At 33.5% G+C, this 23,845-nt stretch overlaps 3 protein-coding genes and 1 non-coding gene across 5 annotated transcripts; 2 read left to right on the forward strand and 2 right to left on the reverse strand.

The window, feature by feature from the left end:
• The first annotated feature begins 1,768 nt into the window (after positions 1-1,768).
• On the forward strand, positions 1,769-1,905 carry LOC121218983 (small nucleolar RNA snoR111). Its single transcript, XR_005915465.1, has one exon. It is a non-coding gene; the product is annotated as a small nucleolar RNA snoR111 (small nucleolar RNA).
• Positions 1,843-5,343, reverse strand: LOC107910064 (probable tyrosine-protein phosphatase DSP4). Of its 2 annotated transcripts, XM_016837808.2 has the most exons (6): positions 3,622-5,343; positions 3,445-3,538; positions 2,476-2,533; positions 2,346-2,389; positions 2,126-2,253; positions 1,843-1,982 (listed from the first exon to the last, which is right to left on the reverse strand). In XM_016837808.2, exons 1-6 carry the CDS (start codon positions 3,990-3,992, stop codon positions 1,964-1,966), a joined length of 714 nt encoding a protein of 237 aa, XP_016693297.1. In that variant the 5' UTR covers positions 3,993-5,343; the 3' UTR covers positions 1,843-1,963. The 2 variants fall into 2 exon arrangements, with proteins under 2 accessions (XP_016693297.1, XP_016693296.1); XM_016837807.2 differs by having other exon boundaries at positions 1,978-2,253.
• Positions 5,344-15,281: 9,938 nt separating this feature from the next.
• On the forward strand, positions 15,282-17,765 carry LOC107910066 (RPM1-interacting protein 4). Its single transcript, XM_016837810.2, has 4 exons — positions 15,282-15,473; positions 15,549-15,992; positions 16,102-16,269; positions 17,420-17,765. Exons 1-4 carry the CDS (start codon positions 15,456-15,458, stop codon positions 17,513-17,515), a joined length of 726 nt encoding a protein of 241 aa, XP_016693299.1. The 5' UTR covers positions 15,282-15,455; the 3' UTR covers positions 17,516-17,765.
• Positions 17,766-19,159: 1,394 nt separating this feature from the next.
• LOC107910065 (uncharacterized membrane protein At1g16860) lies at positions 19,160-22,636 on the reverse strand. Its single transcript, XM_016837809.2, has 4 exons — positions 21,586-22,636; positions 20,389-20,544; positions 20,093-20,304; positions 19,160-19,912 (listed from the first exon to the last, which is right to left on the reverse strand). The coding sequence occupies exons 1-4, from the start codon at positions 22,336-22,338 to the stop codon at positions 19,720-19,722; spliced, it is 1,314 nt and encodes a 437-aa protein (XP_016693298.1). The 5' UTR covers positions 22,339-22,636; the 3' UTR covers positions 19,160-19,719.
• Between the last annotated feature and the right edge of the window lie 1,209 nt (positions 22,637-23,845).

Here is a 23,845-nt window from a genome sequence, read left to right on the forward strand (position 1 = left end):
CATTTCGACTGTAACCTTCACACACAGACATCTTTACCACTTAATTATCATTTCTCTGACTAATTTTGTTATCACGAACCTCACTTTATTCCACTCAGTAAAAAAAAACTTCCAGTTAATACATACATTCTTTTAGGTATCATACCTGAATATTTTGTCTCATCAAATTTAACTTCTTCTTTATTTACTCTCTTACTTGTTTACTTACTTGCTTGCATAAACAACTCATGATTATAACTTACTCCTTCCTTGCTGAAATTATTTTCTCAACTGATAACTGAAATATTCTTAATCCTTATACTTACTTGAATCTATTTATTGTACTTTTACCTGAACATTCACGTAACATAATTTCTTTATTAGCCCGTTGAATCACTTGGAATACTAAGGATACTTGGGTCTCTTTTCTGATAATAACATGCCAAAGCTATGTCCCAAACATAGTCTTACATGGGATGTTTTCTGTACTGCCAATGTCATATCCCAGATATGGTCTTACATGGGAGTTCTCATATCGGTGCCCATGCCATGTCCCAGACATGGTCTTACGGGGGACCTTTCATCTCAGTGCCAAAGCCATGTCCTAGACATGGTCTTACATGGGACCTCTCATCTCGGTGCCAACGTCATGTCCCAGACATGGTCTTACAGGGGGCCTCTCATAATCTCAATGATGCCAATGCCATGTCCCAGACATGGTCTTACACTGGCTCACATACCGATGTCGATGCCATGTCCCAAACATGGTCTTACACTAGCTCACATATCGATCTCGATGCCATGTCCCAGACATGGTCTTATATGAGATCGCACGCCGATGCCATATCTCAGATATTGTCTTATATGAAAATCACATATCACATGTTGTCATGGTCCAACCATGGTCTTTTCCGTCAACTCATCACATATCACGGAACGAAAGTACTCATTCCTGTGTTCTACTCAATTTGATCTTTCAATTCAATTTTCATACTATTATAATATGCATGGTTCAATAGCAAAGACATAAAACAAACATCATATTATTTCTAATTTAACAATTAAACATAAGATTCTATCATATAAACATACTGATTACACTTATTCAAGCAAGTGCACATAAACATACATTCCATCTATTTGTGTATATTTACTTACCATATTTACTTATACCAACAACATTTATAGTTATAAAGTACATTATTAAATTAGTTTTCTATAACAATATATAGTCTAAAATTTTAAGTAAAATTATAGCTATTTCATATAAGTAAGTCTATTAATTATAATTTATTAAATAAAAATGATCTTAATTAAACTATTATTTTAATAAAATATTTAAATTTTACATGAAAAAGTCTATTAATTATATTTTATTAAATGAAAATAGATGAATTAAATATATTAATTAAATAAATTAATAAACATTCTATTATGAATTTGGAACATAATTGATTACTTGAATTTAATAATTCATGATTAATTAATTAATTTAATTTGATAATTTAAAATGAAATCCCAATTTGTCGTAATTGAAAGCCCAATTACAAGAAATTCCAATTTGTCGAATCCATTGGCCACTCAATCAGATAACCCTTATGCCCACCATGACTGAAGTCTAGGGTTCCTGCTCTATAAAATCCCATCAATTGAAAGCCAACGCCGCTCTGCTTTCCTAAATTGTTCCTCTTTCTGCGTATTGGGTGTTCCTTACTGTTGCTTGCTCTGTTGAATTGCTTTGCTTTTTATATTTTTGTTTTTATTTTCGAAGGAAACCTCTGTTCGGTTAAAAAGTGTGAGGAGGCAGTATACGAGATCTGTCTCTTCATAACGAAGAACGTTGAGGTATATCAAAATCAATGGCCGAGATATCGTTTCAGTCGTCATTTTTTCTCCATTGACGGTCTGATTGTTGCTCGTCCACACTTTCTTTTTTAAGTTTTTAATCCCTTTTTTTTCTTTTTCTTCCTCTCTGGGCTTTTCTTCAATTTTTGTTTTTGAATCTGTTGAAAATTATTTTATTAAAGAAAGTTAATCCATCCATGGCATGCTTCAAAAAGTATCGAAAAAAAAGCATACACATATATCAAGTTGTTTAAACCGGTTGGTTTGGCTATACTATCTCTTTGAAGATGAAACATCGAACCTCTCAATGAACCTTTGGTCAGACACTCTTGCTTTGGCACCGGCGAACCGCTGGTATTCGTCAAAAATGGAAGAGAGGTACCATCTCTGCATTTTTCTTAAGCATCCCACAAGACAACCGGTACGGTGCTGCATGGCATCATGTTGCTAAACAAATAAGTTGGTGTTGAAAACGTACGCCGAATATTGCAAAGTTGGAAATGTTCTAAGGATTAAATTACCTTTCCTCGTCTGCAATGGATTAGTAGTGGGTGGTTATTTACATCTGTCATGGAAGAAGACGAGGCCAAATATAAGCAGATGACACATAAGGAAACCATTAAGGTTGCAAATAACAAAGTATTATAATACCAAGAACGACATTCAATGCTTCCCGGATTGTTTCCTCTGGAATGTTCACAAAGGGTTCCTGTCCAAAGTATTAACAATCAATTTCAAGATTCTGCTTTTATCACAAATATTGCAGATGATGTTTGGGCGATACCAACATCAAGTAGGGAATGCATGGTATGGGTTGCTCGGAATTGAAACCAACCCAAGTGCCTTACAACATAATTTTCTTGCCCTACAAGGTCAAAGTAACCCTTTTCTAGGTTTAAGTTCATGAAGCAAGAGGCCAATATGAAACATTAAGTCAGGGGTTGCATCAATTGGATTATACTAGCCAATACAAAACAACCCTTTTCTTGGGGATTGTATCAGTTGATCGCACTAGCCAATGCAAAATAACTCTTTTTCTAGGCTTGGGGCGAACTTGACCTATCTAATGTAACAGTTTATGAAGCAAGCGACCTTGTCAAAACAAATAGCAATTTGCTTAATCATTGTGCATAATGGCAAATCAATTACAAAATGTATGCTAGCAACAGCTTGAAAAAAAGCAATTTGTCCGTAATCCTAGATAGGGAAGCCCAAAAGGGAATAAGTTTCTTGCCTTGCACGTAATAAGCTAATCCCCATCATCAAACCACCAACAGAGCTAACCTTAACTTTCAGGAAAAACACATCTCGAAAACCACCAACAGGTAGTAAAAAGGAGATCAACTGGAAGTACAACAAATAGCTGATAAAGATGCAATTAGAACTGCAGCTTTCTCTCTCATTAATTTGGTTTTTCCAAAGGGTCATATAAACTTATATTACAGGAAAACAAAAGAAAAGCACCCCCTATAACAGAAACAATGAAGAACTGCATGCTTGGTCACAGTTCAGGGATCACAAAATCTGTGCATATGAATGGAATTGGTAATTTAAGATATAACTTGTAATCAATAGTTCGATGAAAGAATCAAGTCCAGAAAAGAAAAAAAGGTATCATACCTTGCATTTTTCGATATGAAATTGGAAAAGCCGGATTCCATTAACCTTCAAAAACTCGTTATTGGTCTCTGGATAAGGCTCGGGGCACAGATATCTACAAAAAAAAAAAGGCAAAATAAAATCAAGGTTTGGTGTAAATCTGGAAGACAAGAAAGTGAAGATTTATATGAAACTCACATGATTGTGCGGAGCCCAAGAGATCTGAGGAAGCTAAAATTGGCGGAATCAGGGAAACCAGACCTGAAAACTCCATTATCGACCATGGCGAAATTCAAAGGGGGCACGAATAGCTCTTCCCCGTCGGTGGCGCTATCGCCTCCTATATCCGGCGGTGGCGAGACCTTGATCGGGGCGCAAATGTCTTCCTCAAATGCACCAACTTTCATGTCTTTTTCGCGCCAAAAATGTTTGAATGGCGGAAGACGAAACAAAAAAGCGAAAAGTTGGCGAGGGATGTTTAGGGGAGAGAAGAAAGGGAATTGCTTATCCAAAAACGGGAAGAGGCATTTAAACACAGAATCTGCCAAGGATCTTACCTTATTGTTCATGAAATTCTTTTAGTGGACAATTTGATTTGATTCAGTTAAAATAAAATTATATTCAGCATTTTGTTTTTATAAACCAAAATTAAATCCAATACAGAAATTAGTTTATGGATCCGATTTGAATTTCACATCTTCAGATCATCTCGTTTCATTGGAGTTCTTGGCTTTTTTATAAAAATATCTAAAACTTTTGATTATTTATGAAAATGGCTTACTTTGAAAATTATGTACGTAAATGATCTATTTTGAACAATAAACATCGATGACGCCATTGTCATTGGTGTTACCACCTGCAATTTAAAAAAAAATTGAATGTCGCTCCTGAAGTATAATTATATAAAACGTTCAGAGATCTAATGGTGAAATTGTATAAAATAAATAAATTTAAAAATCTATAGAAAATTCTTATTTAAATTATCCAAATATATCCCTCAAGAATTTTTCTCAAGTAAAAAGTTATTATTTAAAACTTGAGGAAATCTTTTAGCGATATATTTGAGTAGTTTAAATTTTATATGGCTTTTTAAGTTTATTGATCAAATAATAATAAAATTTGAAAAGGGTTTATTTTTGTTATTTTTATATTTTTAATGCAAAATTTAAATTTAATTTTAAAAGGAGACAAACCTAACATGCAAATAGAAATTGGTGTCGCTAGGACGAATGGCGCCACCGCTTTTTTTACTCAATCTAAAAAGGTAATTGCTTCATTAGGTCCCTGAACGTTTTATATAATTATATTTCAGTCCGATGTCGTCAATGACAATGGCGGCATCCAAAAAAACTATTTTTTTAAAAAAAATTGGAGGTGGTGACGCCAATAGCAATGACATCACCAATGTTTACTTTTCAAAATGAATCATTTACGTACATAATTTTCAAAGTGGATCATTTTCATAAATAATCAAAATTTTTAGATATTTTTATAAAAAGTTGGGATTCTTTTAATTATTTATAAAATTTTGGATTACATGACACTGTGACGCGAATAAATTTTATTGAACAAAACTATAACAATTATTTATTAGGTACGCCATTGGATCAACTTTTTACATTGTGGTGACGCTTTTTTAGGAGTTGAATTTCATTTTGACTCCTCTATTAAAAAATAGATAAATTAGTCTTTATACGTTAGATCAAAGAGTAAATTAGTCTTCTATTAAAAATTTTATCCATTTCTACTATTAAAAACTAGTCCCTATATGTTAGCATGAGGTACACATGGCACACTACAGTTTGGTTCATCTGTCAGCCATGTTAGTTTTTAATAGTAGAAATGAGTGAAATTTTAACAAAAATGACCAATTTGCTCTTTGATCTAATGTACAGAGACTAATTTATTCATTTTTTTAATAGAGAAAGCAAAATGCAATCTGACACTTAATACAGGGGCCTCCATGATATTTTTACCCATAAACATAATTATAATTACAAATACAAATAATATACATAATAATATTAATAGTCAAAATTAATTATTATAAAATATAAATGGTTGATAACCAATATACATTCTTATTAAACTAATATAAATATGTATAAGTCCAGATGAAAACTAAAACTTAAATAAAATCTAAATTAGAAATTCATATATCTGATAATTTAAAGTATACATTTATTAGAATCTCATGTGATAGCCTAATGGTTAAGAGTGCTCACCTTCCCAAGTGTGGCCTAGGTTTGAGTTGCACTAGTCGTGTTTGTTGTTCGAACTTTGCCTTGTTATTGTAATTTACCAATATATATACATTTATTATCTGTTTTAAAAAATATATACATTTATTATTGGATAAAATTTATATATTTAATTATTATATTAAACGAAAGTTTTGACTTCAAATTAAACTAATTAAAGAGTCGTCGTTCTTATTTTGGTCAATCAATTTTTTTTTATTAATTTGGTCACTTCAAAAATGAAATTAATTAAATTGGTCACTCCATTATTAAGTGGTAACAGAAAGACTAACAGTACATTTTCTCATATTATTGTAGGGTGAAATGCATGGTTAGCACTCAATTACCATTTAATGGTGGAGTGACCAATTTGATTAATATTTTTTTGGAATGACTAAATTAACAAAAAAGTTTCGAGGACAAAATTTCCTAAAGGGGAGAGTTATAACAGCTTAATTTTCAGTGGTATCGAGAATAGTAGTTTCGAAACCTCATTTTTTATATTCAAGTTTGTAAATAATAGTATTTAATATTTAAGAGGTTAGTATAAAGTTTAATTAAAGTTTAATCCTTTAATTTTATCAATTGTATAGTTAATTAAGGTATAATGACTAAATTGTAAAAGTGGTAAAAGTCACTCAATATAGATTTTTAATTGCTATAGGACTAAAGTGGTAATTAAACCATGGTCCAAAATGGAAAATAAGCTATTTTATATATTAGTGCAATATTTGGTAAGATTTTAGTTAAAAAATGTAAATTTTATAATTAAAATATTATAATATGAATAAAAATAATAATAACATAAAAAAAAAAGACAATGCAATTTTCTTTTCTTTCTTTCATAGACCAAAACCTAAAGGAAGAAGAAGAGGAACGACTTTAAGGGTTTCAACTTTGGCAATAAAATTGGTTAGTCCAATTAAGTATTTTTTTATGGATTTTATGTTTTTTTAAAATCAGGAGTGCTTGATTTAATTAACTCGTGTATTATTTTTCAAAACTGTTAAAGTTTCTAAATGTTTTCATTGATGAATGCTTGATGAAATTTGTGTTATTTGGTTAAATTTGATGCTTAGATATAAAAAAAGGATTAAGTTGTAAAGTAAGAATTGTTAGTTTTAAACATAAGGACTAAAGTATAAATATTTCAAAATTGGTATAAAATTTATGTAATCATAGATAATATAGGGTTGTAGAAGGATGAAACTGAGATCAGTTTCGGAATCAAATCTCAAATTTGAAAGTTATAGCAATTTCGATTTTAGGGACTAAATTCAACAAAATGCAAAACTTTAGGGAATTTTTGAAAATAAAATTTAAACTTTCATATGCAAATTATAGGATGAAATTAAGTATTTTATATTGATAAATTGCGTTGAATTATCATATAGATCGAGATTTAAACCAGTTAGAGGATAACCGCGAAAAGGGAAAGTTGCAAATTAGTATTTGACATCTTATTAGTTGTTGTTTTTTCTAGGTAAATTCATGTGAAAGTTACTATTTTAATTCTTGTTAAGTTTATATTATATTAATTTGCTTGCTAGTTGAATTGTTAAGAAAGCAATGATTTTTGGAATCAAAAGGACTAAATCGTAAAGTATGATGTATGTGACAAATACGAACTAATAGCAACCCCTACAACAATCACTCATAGTAGACCCATTTCAATGCTTAGTAATACTATTTCTGCCAATGGCCTTAGTGCCACAAAGGGGTCCTCCAAAGGGATTAGTCTTGCCTTGATGAATGAGAGGAAATAAAAGGGGTTGTGCTTTTGGTGTGGTGCCAAGTATCATGTTGGCCACATGATACGAACTCACTTACGATGTGTAATTGAGTCGTTGAATGCCCAATCGATAAATTAAGTAGTTTCGTTTTGGTTTAACAAAAGGCTATATTTTAAAGAAGATAGTTTAAAACAAAGAATGAAAATAAAATATAGGTTGATGGAATGATGGGAAAACAAACTTACCAGCAAAAAAGAACCTCTATTAACAAATAAAGACCAGAATCTTATATGCTATCAAGGGGAACAACGGAAAGCTGGATAGGACCGTGACCTTCTATCTAGAAAGATAGAAACCAATCGGTATGTATGGTGAACGCCACACTCGAAGAGTGATAAGTTCAGAATGGAGATAGGATGACGCCACTAGCAAGCTAGATAAGTCAGATCGAATCACCAAGAACAATGAGAGTTGAACAACTCACAAATATGCTATATTTCATAAAAGATCAAAAGTTAAGTACCTTCCAAATGTTTACAAATAACTATTTATAGGAAACTATAAAAAAAGATGAATAGCCAACAGTTAGCCATTAATGTAGTTCATGTACACAAACCATACAATGAACCGAATGATTCATAAGCTCCCTTAAATGCATATAAATGGGTGTTCACTCCCCTTTGTTGTTTCATGGACGTTCATCCCTTGTATTGACATGTATTTGGATGTTCATGCACCTCATTGAATGATATTCATGCATGAACTTTAACTTGAAGAGTCACATTCTTCCTCCCTTTGCTATGCATGAATTCTTAGCATAGAAGAAAGCTTCAAGTGCCTTGTATGACCACCAAAAGTCTCATTCATCTCCTTAGGTCGTTCATACACTTGTATGGAACATGCATTCTCATAAATAGGTGCTTTAATGACATGTAGGTTCATGAACTAGTTATATGCATCTTGCAGATTCATCCTCCATGATGTTCATGCATGTTACCTGTCATTGTGCCGTATTAATTGCTGAATTCTTTCCCCTTGGACGTGCTTGCATGCTTAGCCATGAAGAAACTCCATGTTCCATGAATTGGCCAGCTTTAACTCCTCTCCATCCCCTTTGACCAAATGTATAGTGCATGGGACATGCATTTCCATTAATGACGCCATAATGAGATTGTTGGTTCATGAATTTGATGCATAGATCTTTGAAGTTCATTCCCTTGCCGAATAGTCACCTTGAAGAATGGATTCATCATCTCTAAAGTGCATGCACAATCGGGAGCAATGTCCCTTTTAAATATGTTTCAATGAACATGGAAAATACATGAATGTCCAGCCGCATATTAAATAACCTGTTAAGACAAAATAAACACTTGATTAAAAGTATCAATAAGACAAACTAAACACCAAATTAAATGTGTACTAATCTAAGACACAATTAAGAAATCTGACTTGCTAACATGCATTAAGTCTATCCGAATTATAACATATTTAATAAGTATGACTCAAAACATGCATTGATGCTATCCTAATTAGAACATACTTAATAGACATAAATCAAAGTAAAATACCAGGACAATATTAATGCTGAACAAACAATGACACAATTAATAGACTTAAACAACAAAACACTCAGACATGTAATAAAGCTGTAGGAAATTAAACATAGTTAATAAGACCAAAATAACTAATAATGTTTAAGTCTTATTCAGTAGCTAATTAATTAGCTAGGCCGGATTCGGCTTGGATTAAATTGCATTGAGCACTTGTTGAACCATCCCAAGCTTGATTGACGAGTCCAATTGAAGCTTCCTCCCAAGCTCGTGCAACTAAAGCCGAAATTACTCCTTGGAATTGCTTGGCTAGAGCTCGAGTGATTGGTCCGGCTGGTAACTCGATTTGGTTACGAATGGGTTCGATTGAGACCTTGGGCGAGTTCATATCACCACAAGTGTGTAAAAGGGCAGCTATATCAAGTTTTGATTGACACACAATCTGATGGAGATGGTGAGGAATTCCAAGAATGCACTGACATCTAGATGATCCTCACCTTGATGAACAACCTCAAAACCCGGTGGTATCCTTGCATGCCATAAAAGGATCCCAATTCCCATACACTATGAGGTTTGAAGCTCTATTAAGAACTGCTAAGGCCATTGTCTTGGTGGATTCGGGCAGTATTCATAATTTTATGGATTTCAAGTTTGTGAGTAAGCTGTCATTACCTATCTGTCAGCAGAAGCTGTTCAAAGTGATAGTGGCAGATGGAAGGAACTTGATGACCAAGAGAACTTGCACGAATTTTCAATGGAGAATTCAATGGTTCAAGTTTGTCACAGACTTCATGTTGTTGGAACTAAAGGGCTACGATATGGTTCAAGGGATACAATGGTTACTCTTTTTGGGATCCACCACTTGGAACTTTGACTCTTTGACAATACAGTTTAGTCAAGGTAAAGGTTTGTGCATTCTAAAAGGAATTCTACCTGGCAGTATACAAATCATGTCAACAAGTCAATCTAATAAGGGTCTTTCTATGGCTAGTCAGCTTCTATGCCTTTGCACCATACTCATGGTTTTTACAGCTCAACTTGTAATACCCACATCCTCTCCATATGTACATAGAGATTTACAAAAGCTCCTAAAAGAATTTGCTAATATTTTTGGCATTCCTACTAGCTTACCACCACCAAAACTCCAAAATCATAGAATTCTTTTGCAAGATGAAAGTGTAGTGGTTAAAATTAAACCCTTCAAATATCCTACTGTCCAAAAGTAAGAGATAAAAAAGATCATCTAGGAAAAGTTGCACACAGGGGTGGTTAGGGATAGCACAAGTTCTTTTACTTCTCAAATAGTGATGGTGAAGAAAAAAGATAAAAGCTAAAGGCTTTGCATGGATTATAGGCAGTTAAATTAGTTGACTATTAAAGACAGGTTCCCCATGCCCATTATTGAAGAACTATTAGATGAGTTAAACCATGCTCGAATTTTCTCAAAACTGGATCTTCGATGAAGATATCACCAAGTAAGAATGCATGAAGCTAATATCCACAAAACTACCTTCAAAACTCATAAAGGGAATTATGAGTTTCTAGTGATGCCCTTTGGCCTCACTAATGCTCCCTCAACTTTCCAAGCACTCATGAATGTCATTTTCAAGCAGCTCTTGCGAAAAAAAGTTTTGGTTCTTTTTATGATATTTTGGTGTTCTTTGTAAATTTGAGTGATCTTTTGGAGCATTTAAAGCAATTTTTAAGATACTAAGGCAGCATCAACTCTATGTCAAGAAAAGTAAGTGTTCTTTTGGCATCGAGCAAGTAGAGTATTTGGGGTATGTAATAGCTAATGGAACTGTGGCTATAGACAAAGACAAGGTAAAATGTATAGCAAACTAGCGAACACCTACTTGTATCAAGGACTTAAGGAGTTTCTTAGGTCTTACTGGCTATTATAGGTGATTTATTAAGAACCATGGTCTCCTATCTAGGCCATTCACAAATCTTCTAAAAAAAGAATACATGGAAGTGGGATGAGCAAACCACTTCAGCTTTCCAACAACTTAAGGAGGCCCTTTGTTCAGCCCTTGTACTTACTTTGCCCAAATTTCAAATGGAATTCTTGGTGGATATAGATGCTTCAGGTTTAGGGGTAAGAGCTTTGCTTTAGCAACATGGCAAACCCATAGCCTTTTTCAGCAAAGGATTGAGGGTAAGGCACCTGACTCTATCAATTTATTAGAAGGAAATGTTGGTTGTGCTATTTCCAGTCAAGAAATAACATGCCTACTTGGTAGGGAGACACTTCAAAATCAGAACAGATCATTAAAGCTTGAGGTTTTTGTCTGACCAACAAGCCATCACCCCTTTTAAACAAATATGGGTGGCAAAAATATTGGGATACGATTATGAAATTGTTTACAAAAAAAGGTTCAAACAATGTTGCAGCTGATGCACTCTCGAGAGTAAAGTCTATCACTACTGGTCAATTGTGGTAATTGACAAGAGTCACTATGGTTTCTGTGTTGCTAAGCAAGGTACAAGCCCTCTATCTTTCTGATCTTAAACTGCATAAATTGTGTGCAAAAGTCAAAAATTAGTCATCACCAAACCCCAAGTATGCATGGGATGGGAAGTTCCTAAGAAGAAAAGGGAAGATAGTGATAGGAAATGATAAGGAAATTACGGGGGCCATCTTCTAGCATTTTCATGCTAGTGCTATTGGAGGTCATTCTGGTGTTGCTGCTTCCAGAAATCAAATGACTTCTTTACTGTACTAGAAGGGGATGTCTAAATATGTTAAGGCATGGATTAAAGAATGTCCCACATGCCAAAAATTAAAATATGATGAAACTCTAGCCAAACCAGGATTGCTACAGCCACTACCAATACCAGACAGGGCCTGGTCTTCTATTAGCATGGATTTCATCGAGGGACTTTCAAACTTCAAAGGGAAATTTGTGATTTTGGTTGTGATTGATCATCTTACTAAATTTGTACACTTCTTAGCCTTATCCCATCCCTATATAGCCATGACTATGGCTCAGAAATACTTGAATCATATCTTCAAATTGCATGGCCTTCCTGAATCTATAATCTCAGACAGAGATAGAATATTTGTCAGCAATTTCTGGCAGGACCTTTTTAAGAGGGTGGGAACTAATTTGCATCTCTCTATTGCATATCACCTTGAAACTGATGGGCAAACAAAAGTACTAAACAGATGCTTGGAGGGATATTTGAGATGCATGATTGGAGAGAAGCCTGGTGATTGGCTCTTTTGGCTTCCTTTAGCAAAATGGATGTACAACTCCACTCATCATTCAGCCATTCGTACCACCCAATATGAAGCACTCTATGGTCATCCTCCCCCACATCATGTACCCTATTTGGCAGGAGCTTCTCCTATAATTATGGTGGATAGGACCTTGCAACAAAGGAGGGCTGCTAGGAAGATGGTGCAATTCCATTTAAAGAAAGCCTATGATTGAATGAAACAACAGGGTGATAAACATAGAACTGAAAGACAAATTGAGGAAGGTGATTTGGTCTACCTAAGATTACAACTATATAGGCAACACTCGGTTAAAAAAAGATGGAACTAGAAGCTATCTCCCAAGTATTTTGGACCTTTTCCAGTAATAGCTCGGGTGGGAAAAGTTGCTTACAGGCTACAGCTTCCTCCTAATTCTAAAGTGCATCCCACCTTTCATGTCTCCCAACTTAAAAAGCATATAGGAGAAGTTCCTGTGCAGAATGTGTTCTCTGTTGTAGATGTTAGTGGAGCATGGATCAAAGAACCAGCTCGGATCTTGGACCGCCGCATGGTACGAAAGGGGCGTTAAGCAGCTACTGAGGTTCTGGTAAAATGGGCCAATATATTTTCTGAGGATGCCACATGGGAATCTCTCGAGCAGATCAAAGCCAAGTTTCCAAATTTTGATCCTTGGGGACAAGGATTGTTTCAAAGGGCGAGTAATTGTTATGAGCTTAAAAGTTAAACAGTAGAAACTGTGCATTTTGGCTATAAGTGAAATGGGGCGCATTAGAGTTTTAGTTTAGACGGAGTGTTTTGGAACTTAATGGAACGGAGCGTTTAGTCTAAGTCAGCTTATGTAATAACCAACTTTGGAACCGTTATTTTGTTTGTTTGTTTCATTGTTTTCTTCTCTTGTCCTTTTAAACCAGTGTAAGTAGAATATGAAAATTATGAAATTTTTTTTCTCTCTCTCTCGATTTCCTCTTTTACCTACATTTTTTAAAGCATATCATAGTAGTTTTTGACCGGTCTCCTCTCATTTTGTATTTTTACTTTTTTTTTCTCGGTGACTACCTTCAATTTCATTTTTCTTGAAGCTTTCTTCCGTTTCTAGAGAAAGAATAACAGTCTATTCACTAGCCGGTAAGATGCTTAACCCTACTGGTTAAACAATGATAACAAGTTACTGATCTTGGAAAAAATAAACTATAAGTCTGTGTGGTAATTTTGATGCTGATGGCTAGAATGTATTGGTTTTAATTCAATTTAGTGGTAATTTTATTTCTGTTTTTGGTTTGCAATTTAAATTTTACTTAAATAGCAACATACGAAATCCCATGAGCACCAAATGACTCAAATATAACACCATTTCAAAAACAGAGTGGCTACTGAAATGGCAGAGTTGCTTGTGCCTTCTCTTTCTCAATCAATGATATCTGCTCCTTTCCTGAACCCACCGCAATTTAGCCTACAACTCTGTTCCCTTACCCACCCCTGTTTGTGGTTTCTGAATGTCAAAACAAGCTTCCACTAGTTCGTAATTTGTTGAAAATATAAGGTTAAGTATGATAGACAAAATTTCATTGAGGGTTTACAACTCAAGATGTCACTTTTAAAGCTTTTGTTTAGTATTTTTTAATTCCTTTAAGAAAAACATTCCCAAGTTATCTGCTTATTTGGCACTGCGTCAGTTGACTGACGGAATCTGTGAAGTTTGAAACTATGAGAGTGAGATTGAAATAAAAAAAAAGGTTAGGGATTGAAGTGAAAAATCCCAAAATATTGATAATGAATTTTCGAAAGGGTAAACTATCAAAATAATCACTTTTGTTTACTTCACGTTACATTTTAGTCACTTATGTTTAAAATGTTACGTTTTAGTTACTTACGTTAACGTGTTGTAACATTTTAGTCACTTAGCCGTTAATGGTATAACGGTAAGCTAACGTGGCACGTTAAATCATCATTTCAAATAGAAATTTTAGGTTAAATTATACAATTGGTCCCCATATTTATTTTTTGTTTTGAACAATTTAATTTTTTTTATGTTCTTTTAACTTTCCTTTTTTTTCTTTCTTTTCTGCTTTTCTCTCTATTTTTCTCCCTTCTCCATCTCTTTTAACGTAATTTTTTTTACGCATTCCATTTGTTAAAACTAGTCCCTATATTTTTATTTTTTTGAACAATTAATTTTTTTTCTTTTTATTTATTTATTTTCCTTTTCTTCTTCCCCTTTAGTTTTAACAAATGAAAAACATAAAAAAAACTACATTAAAAGAGACGGAGAAAGAAGGAAAACAGAGGGAGAAGCAGAAGAGAATGAAAAAAAAGGGAGAGTAACATAAAAGGAAAAAATCAAATTGCTCAAAACAAAAAAAAATATAGAGATCAATTGTATAATTTAACTTGAAATTTTTGTTTGAAATGATGATTTAAAGTGTCATGTCAGCTTACTTTTATACCGTTAAAGGCAATGAACAGCTCAGTGGCTAAAATATTACAACACGTTAACATGAGTGACTAAAACATAACATTTCAAACATAAGTGATTAAAATGTAACCTGAGATAAACAAAAATGACTATTTTGATAATTTATCCTTTTCTAAAAGAAATGGGATAAAACATAAGAGTGTTCAAAGATGGAATCGAGTAAGCCTTGTTAACAAAATATCCTTTTTCTTAAACAATCCAAAACTTAGAAGAATTATTGATTATTTGGCTTAACTACGTTGATACTATCGAATCATTGTCTGAATCAGGCACGGCTTTTACTCCTCGGATTTTCCGCAGGTCAAAACTCACTAACTTTCCGTTAAAATGTCAATTTTTTCTTCTTTTTTTTTATACTCGACTCCTTCATTGGTTTTCCCTCGATAATCTGAAACAACAATCTTCTATATTACACTCTCATATCATCATCAATGGCTGTAAGCTTTTCTTTTTCCCTCTATCATGATTATTCTTTGATATTGTGAAGCTGTCTCTAATTAATGCAGTTTAGTTGTGTATGATTTGATCTTCTTGTTAAAAAAACCAACCAACTCATTCAACATCCATTAAAGCAGTGGCTCTTGTAGGTGGGGTTACATTATAAATACAACTTTCAAGACATTTTATTGATTTCATGTTCTTCTCATCTCTGTCTAAAAGTTGTAAAGTTACAATCTTTCAGAATATACAGTTGAAGTTGTTTATTTTAATTTATTGGGTTTGTTATTATGATCATTTGAGATCATATTTATCCCATCTCCCACCCCCCCCCAAAAAAAAAAAACTATGTCTCCTCTAAAGCAACAATAAGATATGTCTGAAGCAAAGCTGGTAAGTTCATATCAACATCATCTCAATTGTCATTTATGATGCTGTAGTAATGGTGACTTGTATGGTTTGTTACAGCGTTCTCATGTTCCAAAATTTGGTGACTGGGACAATGGTGATCTACCATATACAACCTACTTTGAAAATGCTCGCAAAGAGAAAGCTGGCATAAGGATGAACCCTAATGACCCTGAGGAGAATCCTGAGGCCCTCATGTATACGAGGGGAGGCCCGGAAAGCAACTACGATGGCCGGTCCGTGCCGGCCACGGCCGATAAACACCATCAGAATGCCGCTAATAAAGATGGTTCTTCTTATGATCATCAAAAGAGCGCAAGAAGGCAACGGAACACAGCACTGGAATCCGAAAACAACACCGGATCGGACCGTTCGATTCTGCATTCGAATCATCGACGTCGAAACTCGGGTCAAAAGAATGGTCGGCCTGGTGGAAGTGCCTTCTCTGCATCTGTCTCAGGACAATCACAAAGAACTGGGAATCATCAACTTGATGGTAATAAAGTAAGTATGCCTGACACATAATTACCATGTTCTTGGCCGAGTAAAAACAGATTAATAGCATAAGTAGTAAATTATGAAGATTAATGTGATGGTTTGTTTGGATTGGAAGGGAACAGCATCAGTTCCAAAATTTGGGGAATGGGATGAAACAGATCCCACATCGGGAGAAGGGTTTACAGTAATATTTAACCGATTGAAGGAGAAGCAAGCAGCCCCTTCATCCAATTATCAAACCGTGGCTCCGGAAGTTAAAACCATGAATTACTCTAAGTTAAAGGTACTATCACTTCTACAATTTCTTTCAAACAATACCGTATATAATATATGAATGATATTTGAAGGTAAAAGTATAATGGAGTATGTTAAACTAGAAGTTATATTCTATTTTATCCCTTTATTTCAAAAATTGATAAATTAATTTTTATACGTTAAATCAAAGAGCAAACTGATTATTTTTATTAAAAATTTCTTTCATTTCTACTATTAAAAACTGGCATAACTGACAGAATAACCGTACAGTTACACATGAAGTGTCATGCTTGCCTCATATTGACATACAGGGACTAATTTTTAACAGAATGATCTGCTTGCTTTTTGATCCAACTTACAAAGATTAATTTGCCTATACTTTTGTTAACGAGGCAAAATACAATCCAACTATTAGTATAAAGGTCTCCGTGATACCTTGACCGATATTTGAAGGATTGAGTGTAATTTATTTTTATTTTTTAAATAATTATTTTTAATTTAAAGCTATATCCCAATAATTTTATCAAAAACGACACAACATTTCTGGAAAGGTTCGGATGCGGAGAAAGTAATTTTACTAATAGGATTGTTATGAAACTTTAAAAAGTAATTGCTAAAATGACATATGTGTTTACCTGTTTATGATTTTATTATATTTTAGATACATAATAATAGTCTTAATAAAAATGATTCACATCTTAAATTCTTGATTAGAAATGTTTATGAGTCGAGTTTGGGTCGGATTAATACATGGTATCAATAACATACACAGTTGTTAAGTCTAACTCTAATCTAAAATATGAACTTTTAACTTTTATTCAAATTTATCCATATATATAAAATAGCTAACCCAAGCTGATTTAGGCTTGTTATTTAATATTTATTAGTTATATATTTTTACTATCATTATATTTTTTTATTAAATTTCATAAAAATATTATCATGTCTTTTAATATATATGTTTATATTATAGTATATTTAATTTAATATGATATAAAATATATAATATATAAAAGAAAAATATTTTATCATAAACATGAAAACGAGCAAGATTCAGGCTTTGAATATTGAAGCTCGAGTTTTAAGTATGCTTGTCGAAGTTCATTTTTCAAGTTTAATATTCACTCGTAAGGGTTTTTTTTTTTTGTAATATTAATATACTTTTTGGATAATTGCAGATATGTTGCTGTTTATTTTCACGTGGAAATGAGGAAGATATGCATGGAATGGTTTTTCAGTGGATGAATATCAATTTAGGAGGGATTTTTATGTGAATGTGAATCTTGAATTTCTATGATTTTCCCTTTATAATTTCTTTTTTATATATATATAAAAACTCAGCATGATGAAGTTATAGAGATAGAATTGTTTTGTTGTTTGAAGAGGTCCGAGTTAGATTTATTTGATATTGAGCTTATATAATATTAATAAATTTCATATTTGTTTAAATTCGGATTGAAATATGGGTAACAAATTTGGTTCAAATCTATCCATATTTATGAAAATTAACATAAATTTATTTTATGCCTACTCATATAATATTACTATAATATTATTATATTAGTCAACAAATTCAGACTTAGACTTTAAATGTTGAAGTTCAAACTCAGCCCAAACTTATTTTTATTTGAATCCTTTTGATATGGATAGCTAACAACTTTAATTTGATACTACAATGTCATCTCTATGTTTTTATACAATTTGGTGAGTAAGAGGTGCAGGAACATGATTTCAAACTGTGCCAAACAAATTACATTACATTCACTTGCTTATCTACAATGGAAGGAGGAATAGGTCATCAATTATTAAAATTTTAAATTGAGTTGATATTTTCATCTTTAGAACACATGTATCGAATTACAAATAAGTTTAATTATTGTATAAATAATTTAATTTTTCTCAACAAATCCCACCCAAACTATCAAATCCAAATAATCATCTAACCTCTAGGGGAGCTCAAACGGTCTTCATAAAAATATGTTAATCCTTTAACCGTTAACAGAACCAAAATTTAAATAATAATAATAATAATAATCAAACCAAATATTTCAGTTAATTTAATCGGTTAATCGAATTAATCAAAATTTATATGTTTTAATTTTTTCATTAAAACATTAAACTAAATAAATTAATAATGCTCATTTGACTAAATTATCTGAATTAACCGAATTAAAACTACATGTAATCTGTATTATTAATTATTAAGTCCGATTAATTATCCGATTTCTAACCGATAACCAAACTTTTAAAAAATCATTAACCGACCTCCGATCAAATCAGGTCGATTAACCAACCAACTAACTTAATTAGATCAGTTAATTCGATTTTAACCGAAATTTAAACACCCTACTGATTAGACCAATGAATAAACCTCTAAATTGCCGATTAGACCTAATGAATAAACTTAATTTAAACAATAAAATATTAATATGATGTGTCCATAATTCTCACTATATTTGATTATTTATGTCAAATTATAAAGTAAAAATTTGAGATTAAATATATTCCAAGTAAAATTTTAGAACCGGATCAATGATTAGACTAGAAGTTCGATGAATCATTAAAAAACATAAAAGTTAAAATAAAATAAAAAAACAACCGATCCATTCAACTCCCAAGTCAATCCGATCTTGGCTCAAACAACCATAACTCTAAATATCTATACTTCATGCATTTGAAATCTAGTCTTCCAACTTTTATTTTCAAGAATCTAATCTTTCTAGTTTATGGATTTAAAAATCCGCTTTCAATTTTATACAATCAAAATATTTTAACTGAAAAGTTAAAAATATTAACTATTTGAACTAATTAATAAAATAATTAGACATTAAATATAAGGATCAAATCTTAAATAAGCCAAAATTGAAAATTAACTATTTTATAAAATTAAAAAAAAAAAAAGCAATGTGTACCACGTGTCTTAAAGACCTTCCTTTTATAGAGATTAACCTTTACAAAAATTAAAGGGAGAAGGAAGCAGTTTAAACAAGATTAGAAAATAAAGCGATAACACAGCAAAGCAGCACAACTTTTGTATTTCTATCATAACATTTGACATGCGCAGCCATCTACTATATTAGCGATAACATAAAACCAGCAAATGCATAAAAGCTCAGAAAATTTACCTTGTCTGACGAAACCAACCATTTTGAACCCCTTCCTCTTCAACTTATATACATCCACACATATACTCGTGGATCTTCACAACACAACATATTCTATAGTTTCAACCAGAACAAAAACCTTTTTCCCCATCAAGGCACGCTGATTCGAAGTAGATTATCCCCTGTTAGTATGCGATTCCAGACTTGCTTTTAAGTGTTATGTATCTTGCATTCTACCCCAATGCATGCATGCATGGACTTGATTTGCAGGCAATGGGAGACAGTAATATGGCACTGTGATACTTCCATCCTTAACAGTATTTACTTACTGACATCCGGTTGCAAACAGAAACTAAAATCAATCGCGGCAGTATCTACACGGGGACAACTTCAGCATTCTGATTCTCATCGCATGTTAGAATAAGGCCTTCAACATATGTTGGGAGGAGGCATCGACTCCCTTGACAGCCTATTGAGATAGGTTCTGACGGTGGGGCAATCATGAGTAAGTTATCATGGCGCCGGACAACCCCCATCACACTTACAGTGCTCCCTTCTTTTATGTAACTGTCAGAAAAAAAAGGGTCTCTCATCAGCACTCAACTAATTACACCCAGATGTTCTAAAAGGCATCAATAAATGAAATCATTAATTTCCAAATTATGTAAAGCTTAAGTTCATAAATCCCACATTTATACAACTGTGGTGCACAAAATGAGACTTCAATTAGAGCAAGAAATGGCATACCCCTCCTTTAAGCGCATTATACGATCATCACTAGAGAGATTCCTCTCCGCTAACCAGCTTAAAAAGCTTGGAGATAAGTCCCTATTTTCTTTTGTTATATCAACTGCAGTAGCTGGTTTGACAAATGGGGCAACCTTAGCTCCATAGCCTGCTTTGACTAGTGCCCTTAATCCAGATTGAAAATCTGATATGTAAAAATCAGCAACATATTTCTGTTTATAACAAAAAGGTAGTCTAAGACTTTTGGCAAACATGATAGATAGAGTCAGAAGATTTTTCGAAGCCAAAACATATACCTCAGAATGCCTACATCCCCAGGAGAAGTAACGATGCTTAGGATTTGCAGATTTCCCACCCCATCCTCTATACTCGTACAATTCTGTGGAAACATATACACATCTGGGCACCCTCTGATAGGATGACTCCAATGGAATGCTGCCACAGGTGACAACCTACACCAAAAGTTGTGATTTTGTTAATCATTTAGCATAATCAATGTATAATATGAATAAAAAACTTAAGGGTCTGCTAGCAAACTTGTATGGCATCCACTTCACGTTCATCCTTAAAATCAAATAAAAAGACCAGCATGTCTCCTCATGGGCGCATGGTCATGTGCACAAAATGTATCTCCTAATTAAAGATCAAGAAAACCAAGACCATAGCCACCCTATCTATCTTCAGCTGACTTAAACCACTCATAGCTTATATGTCGTATAAAATAAATGTCTAGGGATCATAATTATCAATCTAAGTTGCTCAGACTCCTTGTTTTTCTTGAAACACACAAGTCCAACACAAGGATGTACCCGTGTCAAGTACATAAACATATCCGACACTCACACCCGGGTCCAAGCAACATTGTTACTAACGCTACATCAACGAGCTATACTTGGGTCAAAATTAACCCTATTAAAATGGAGTAATAGTCTTATGCATATTCATCAAATAAAGGCCATACAAGATTTCCAAAATCAGGGAACTCCTAACAGGTTCACTCATGATGCATTACCATGATATCCTACAATCACAGATATAATAAAACAACAAACACAACAATCATTTATCCTACAAAGATTCAAACTGTTTCCAGCGAAGAACATGTATTCAACACCTTATAGAGATTCCTTTCCAGTTAGAGGAACAAGAGCTTTCATTTGCAGAACAATAAGACAGTGTTAAACACCCACATCTAGTATTCTAATCTAAAATCCCACCCTCATAAAAGATCCCTCAAAAGCAATCTATAATCACCATTTGCAAGCAAAAATAACGCAAACAAATAGCCAGCTAAATCCAGACGTCAAACCGTTAACTCATCAGGGATAATAAGGACAAATAAGAGATACCATATTAGACATTTACAAAAATGGAAACTAATACAATAAAATCAACGCGCATCCATTAACGTGGAATATTTCTAGAGCAGTCTCCGGTTTCGACAAATAGACGTAGAAAAGTAAACTAAAATAAAATTGTAGGAAAAATTTTACCCCAGTAACTTTCACATATTGGCCATCAACAGCACCTCTAAGCTCAGCATCTGGGTACCTTCTCATGTACCCCAACAAGCCTTTTCTTCGCCATATACAATTCCAGAGTAATCCCAAACCCATGGGTACGACCACCGCACCTACCACCCCAAGAACCACCGCCTTTTTCACGGCTACCATCAGAAACGCCCCCACCAACAACCCCATCGCCACAACTATCATCACCACCCAAACCACAGCCTTGGACACCCTAAAACCAAACCTCACCCCTTCCCCGAGACTCGTCACCGCCGACCCGTACCCCGCTTTCCCCGAAACAGCACTCATTTTCTCGACCTGGCCAAGCTGCCCCGACCTCCTGGGACCGGAGCTGAGGGGACCCGAAGTGATGAGCCCAGTAGGCTGAAGCGGCATGGACCCGGAGGATTTCCTAATCGGGCCTGAGTTAGACCCAGATCGCACGGATCCACTGTTCGGCTGAGAAGAAGAAGAAGCACGTGAAGGTTGCAGAACTTGTGAATGCTGCTTGGAGTTGGGGTTTGAGTTGGGATGTGAAGGAGGACCGCTGGACGAGGAACGATCAACCACTGGGATATCAAACATTTTACCAAGCTCGCCGGATTTCTTAATGTCACCGCCGGTGTACGGAACCGCTCGAGACGGCATTGTCGGTTGCCTTTCTTTTAGCTGCTCCGGCCTTCCCGACACCAACAGCCCATTGCTTAGCTTGTGAGACTGAACCCGAGAACCCATTTCACCTTTCCTTTTATAAAATTCTTATTTTAGCCACGAATTTCATTTAGAAGGAAAAATATGGAGAGTTTGAAGTTTTTGGGTGAAAGTTGCAGAGACAGCGAGTGGAGAGTGTGGACTGTGGAGGGGTATGGTAGGAGTTAAGAGTATACAGAGGAGTGGAGTGGAGTGGAGTGGAGTGAATGACCGAAATGTGTTCAACAAAATGATGTAATGACAAATGTATCCTCTGTGGCCTTTATGATGGCGGTGCGCTGTTGTTTGTTTGAGGTTTTGGGAATAGGAAGTGAGGATTGATGTGCCACGGCCCACGGGCCCCATGCCTTTTTCTTTTATTCCTCATTTTACTCTTCAATCCTTATCCCTTTACAAAAATAAGGTTCGATGGGTCACTCTCCTATCACCTTCCGCCACGCTACCACCGTCCCTCTCGCACATCGTAGTTCACTCCATTAACCTTTCAATATTTTTATTTTACTTCCATTTTTTATATTTTTATATTATTATTTAGGGTAATTTATGGTTATTGAACTATAAAAAAAAATTACGTTTTGGTTATTTAATTTTAAAAAGGTACAAAATTATCATTGAATTATTTAAAATTTTTTATTTAATTCATTCAACTATTAAGTTTCATTTTTTTTAAAAGTTTGATTAGTGATTTCCAAGCGAAAATTAAACAATCGATATGATGGATCAGTTCTCATCAACGAGTGGAAGAACATACTTAAATCCAAGTCAATTTGGTAGTCGATATCAAAGATTAGATAAGAAAATTGTTTAGATTTTGGTTCGCAGATTTGTGACACCAAATATTTTTTATGAAAAAAATCTAACTGTAGAAAAGAAAGAGAATAAGAGCTTTCAATTGGTGCAAGAGATGTGAACAAAGGTCATACAACAACAATTTTAACAGTCTAATGACTGAATGAAAATCTTCGAACATTTTGTAACTCGTTGAAATTGAGTGACCAAAATATAAATTTACCAATTACTTAGTGACTTTAGATGTAGTTTATCATGATATTTAAATAATTGACTAAATTAGTGTCATTAGTCAACCAAAAACCAACTCATTAGAGAGATTAACTATTCAAGTATATTTTATTTTTTACTTTATGAAATTTTCAAAAAATTTAACTAATTTTTTCTAAAATTTTAACTAATTCTTTTTATATTTGTGGTTTTCTCTCGAATTTATATATTCATTCTTTTATAAATTTTAAAATATTTAATTATATTTTTATAGTTTTTGGATTTAATATTTTTCTAAGATATATGTTTTATTAAATAAGATATTGGTTATTATAAAATAATTTTTTATTGTAATGTAACACCCCCAACTCAAGTCCGTCGCCGGATTAGAGTTACGAGACATTACAGATCAAAACCCAACTCAAAATTTTTTTTTATAAATTATACTAACTCAACCACGGAATTTTATTCCATATATATATATACATATATATAAACATATAACCAATTAAAATCAAACATGCATCATAAA

This window comes from Gossypium hirsutum, chromosome D06 (assembly GCF_007990345.1).
Source record: "Gossypium hirsutum isolate 1008001.06 chromosome D06, Gossypium_hirsutum_v2.1, whole genome shotgun sequence".
NCBI classification, from domain to species: domain Eukaryota; kingdom Viridiplantae; phylum Streptophyta; class Magnoliopsida; order Malvales; family Malvaceae; genus Gossypium; species Gossypium hirsutum.

What these genes read in the sequence shown, in the direction of transcription:
- LOC107910065 (XM_016837809.2), bottom strand. Translation starts at nt 22,338, where the DNA reads ATGGGTTCTCGGGTTCAGTCTCACAAGCTAAGCAATGGGCTGTTGGTG. An exon ending in AATATGTGAAAGTTACTGGG is followed by an intron (nt 20,545 to 21,585) that starts GTAAAATTTTTC and finishes CTTTTGGTGTAG; the next exon opens with GTTGTCACCTGTGGCAGCAT. An exon ending in GGGGATGTAGGCATTCTGAG is followed by an intron (nt 20,305 to 20,388) that starts GTATATGTTTTG and finishes TGTTATAAACAG; the next exon opens with AAATATGTTGCTGATTTTTA.
- LOC107910064 (XM_016837807.2), bottom strand. Translation starts at nt 3,992, where the DNA reads ATGAACAATAAGGTAAGATCCTTGGCAGATTCTGTGTTTAAATGCCTC. An exon ending in CTTGGGCTCCGCACAATCAT is followed by an intron (nt 3,539 to 3,621) that starts GTGAGTTTCATA and finishes TTTTTTTTGTAG; the next exon opens with ATATCTGTGCCCCGAGCCTT. An exon ending in TCCATTGCAGACGAGGAAAG is followed by an intron (nt 2,254 to 2,345) that starts GTAATTTAATCC and finishes GATGCCATGCAG; the next exon opens with CACCGTACCGGTTGTCTTGT.
- LOC107910066 (XM_016837810.2), top strand. An exon ending in ATCAACTTGATGGTAATAAA is followed by an intron (nt 15,993 to 16,101) that starts GTAAGTATGCCT and finishes TTGGATTGGAAG; the next exon opens with GGAACAGCATCAGTTCCAAA. An exon ending in TGAATTACTCTAAGTTAAAG is followed by an intron (nt 16,270 to 17,419) that starts GTACTATCACTT and finishes GGATAATTGCAG; the next exon opens with ATATGTTGCTGTTTATTTTC.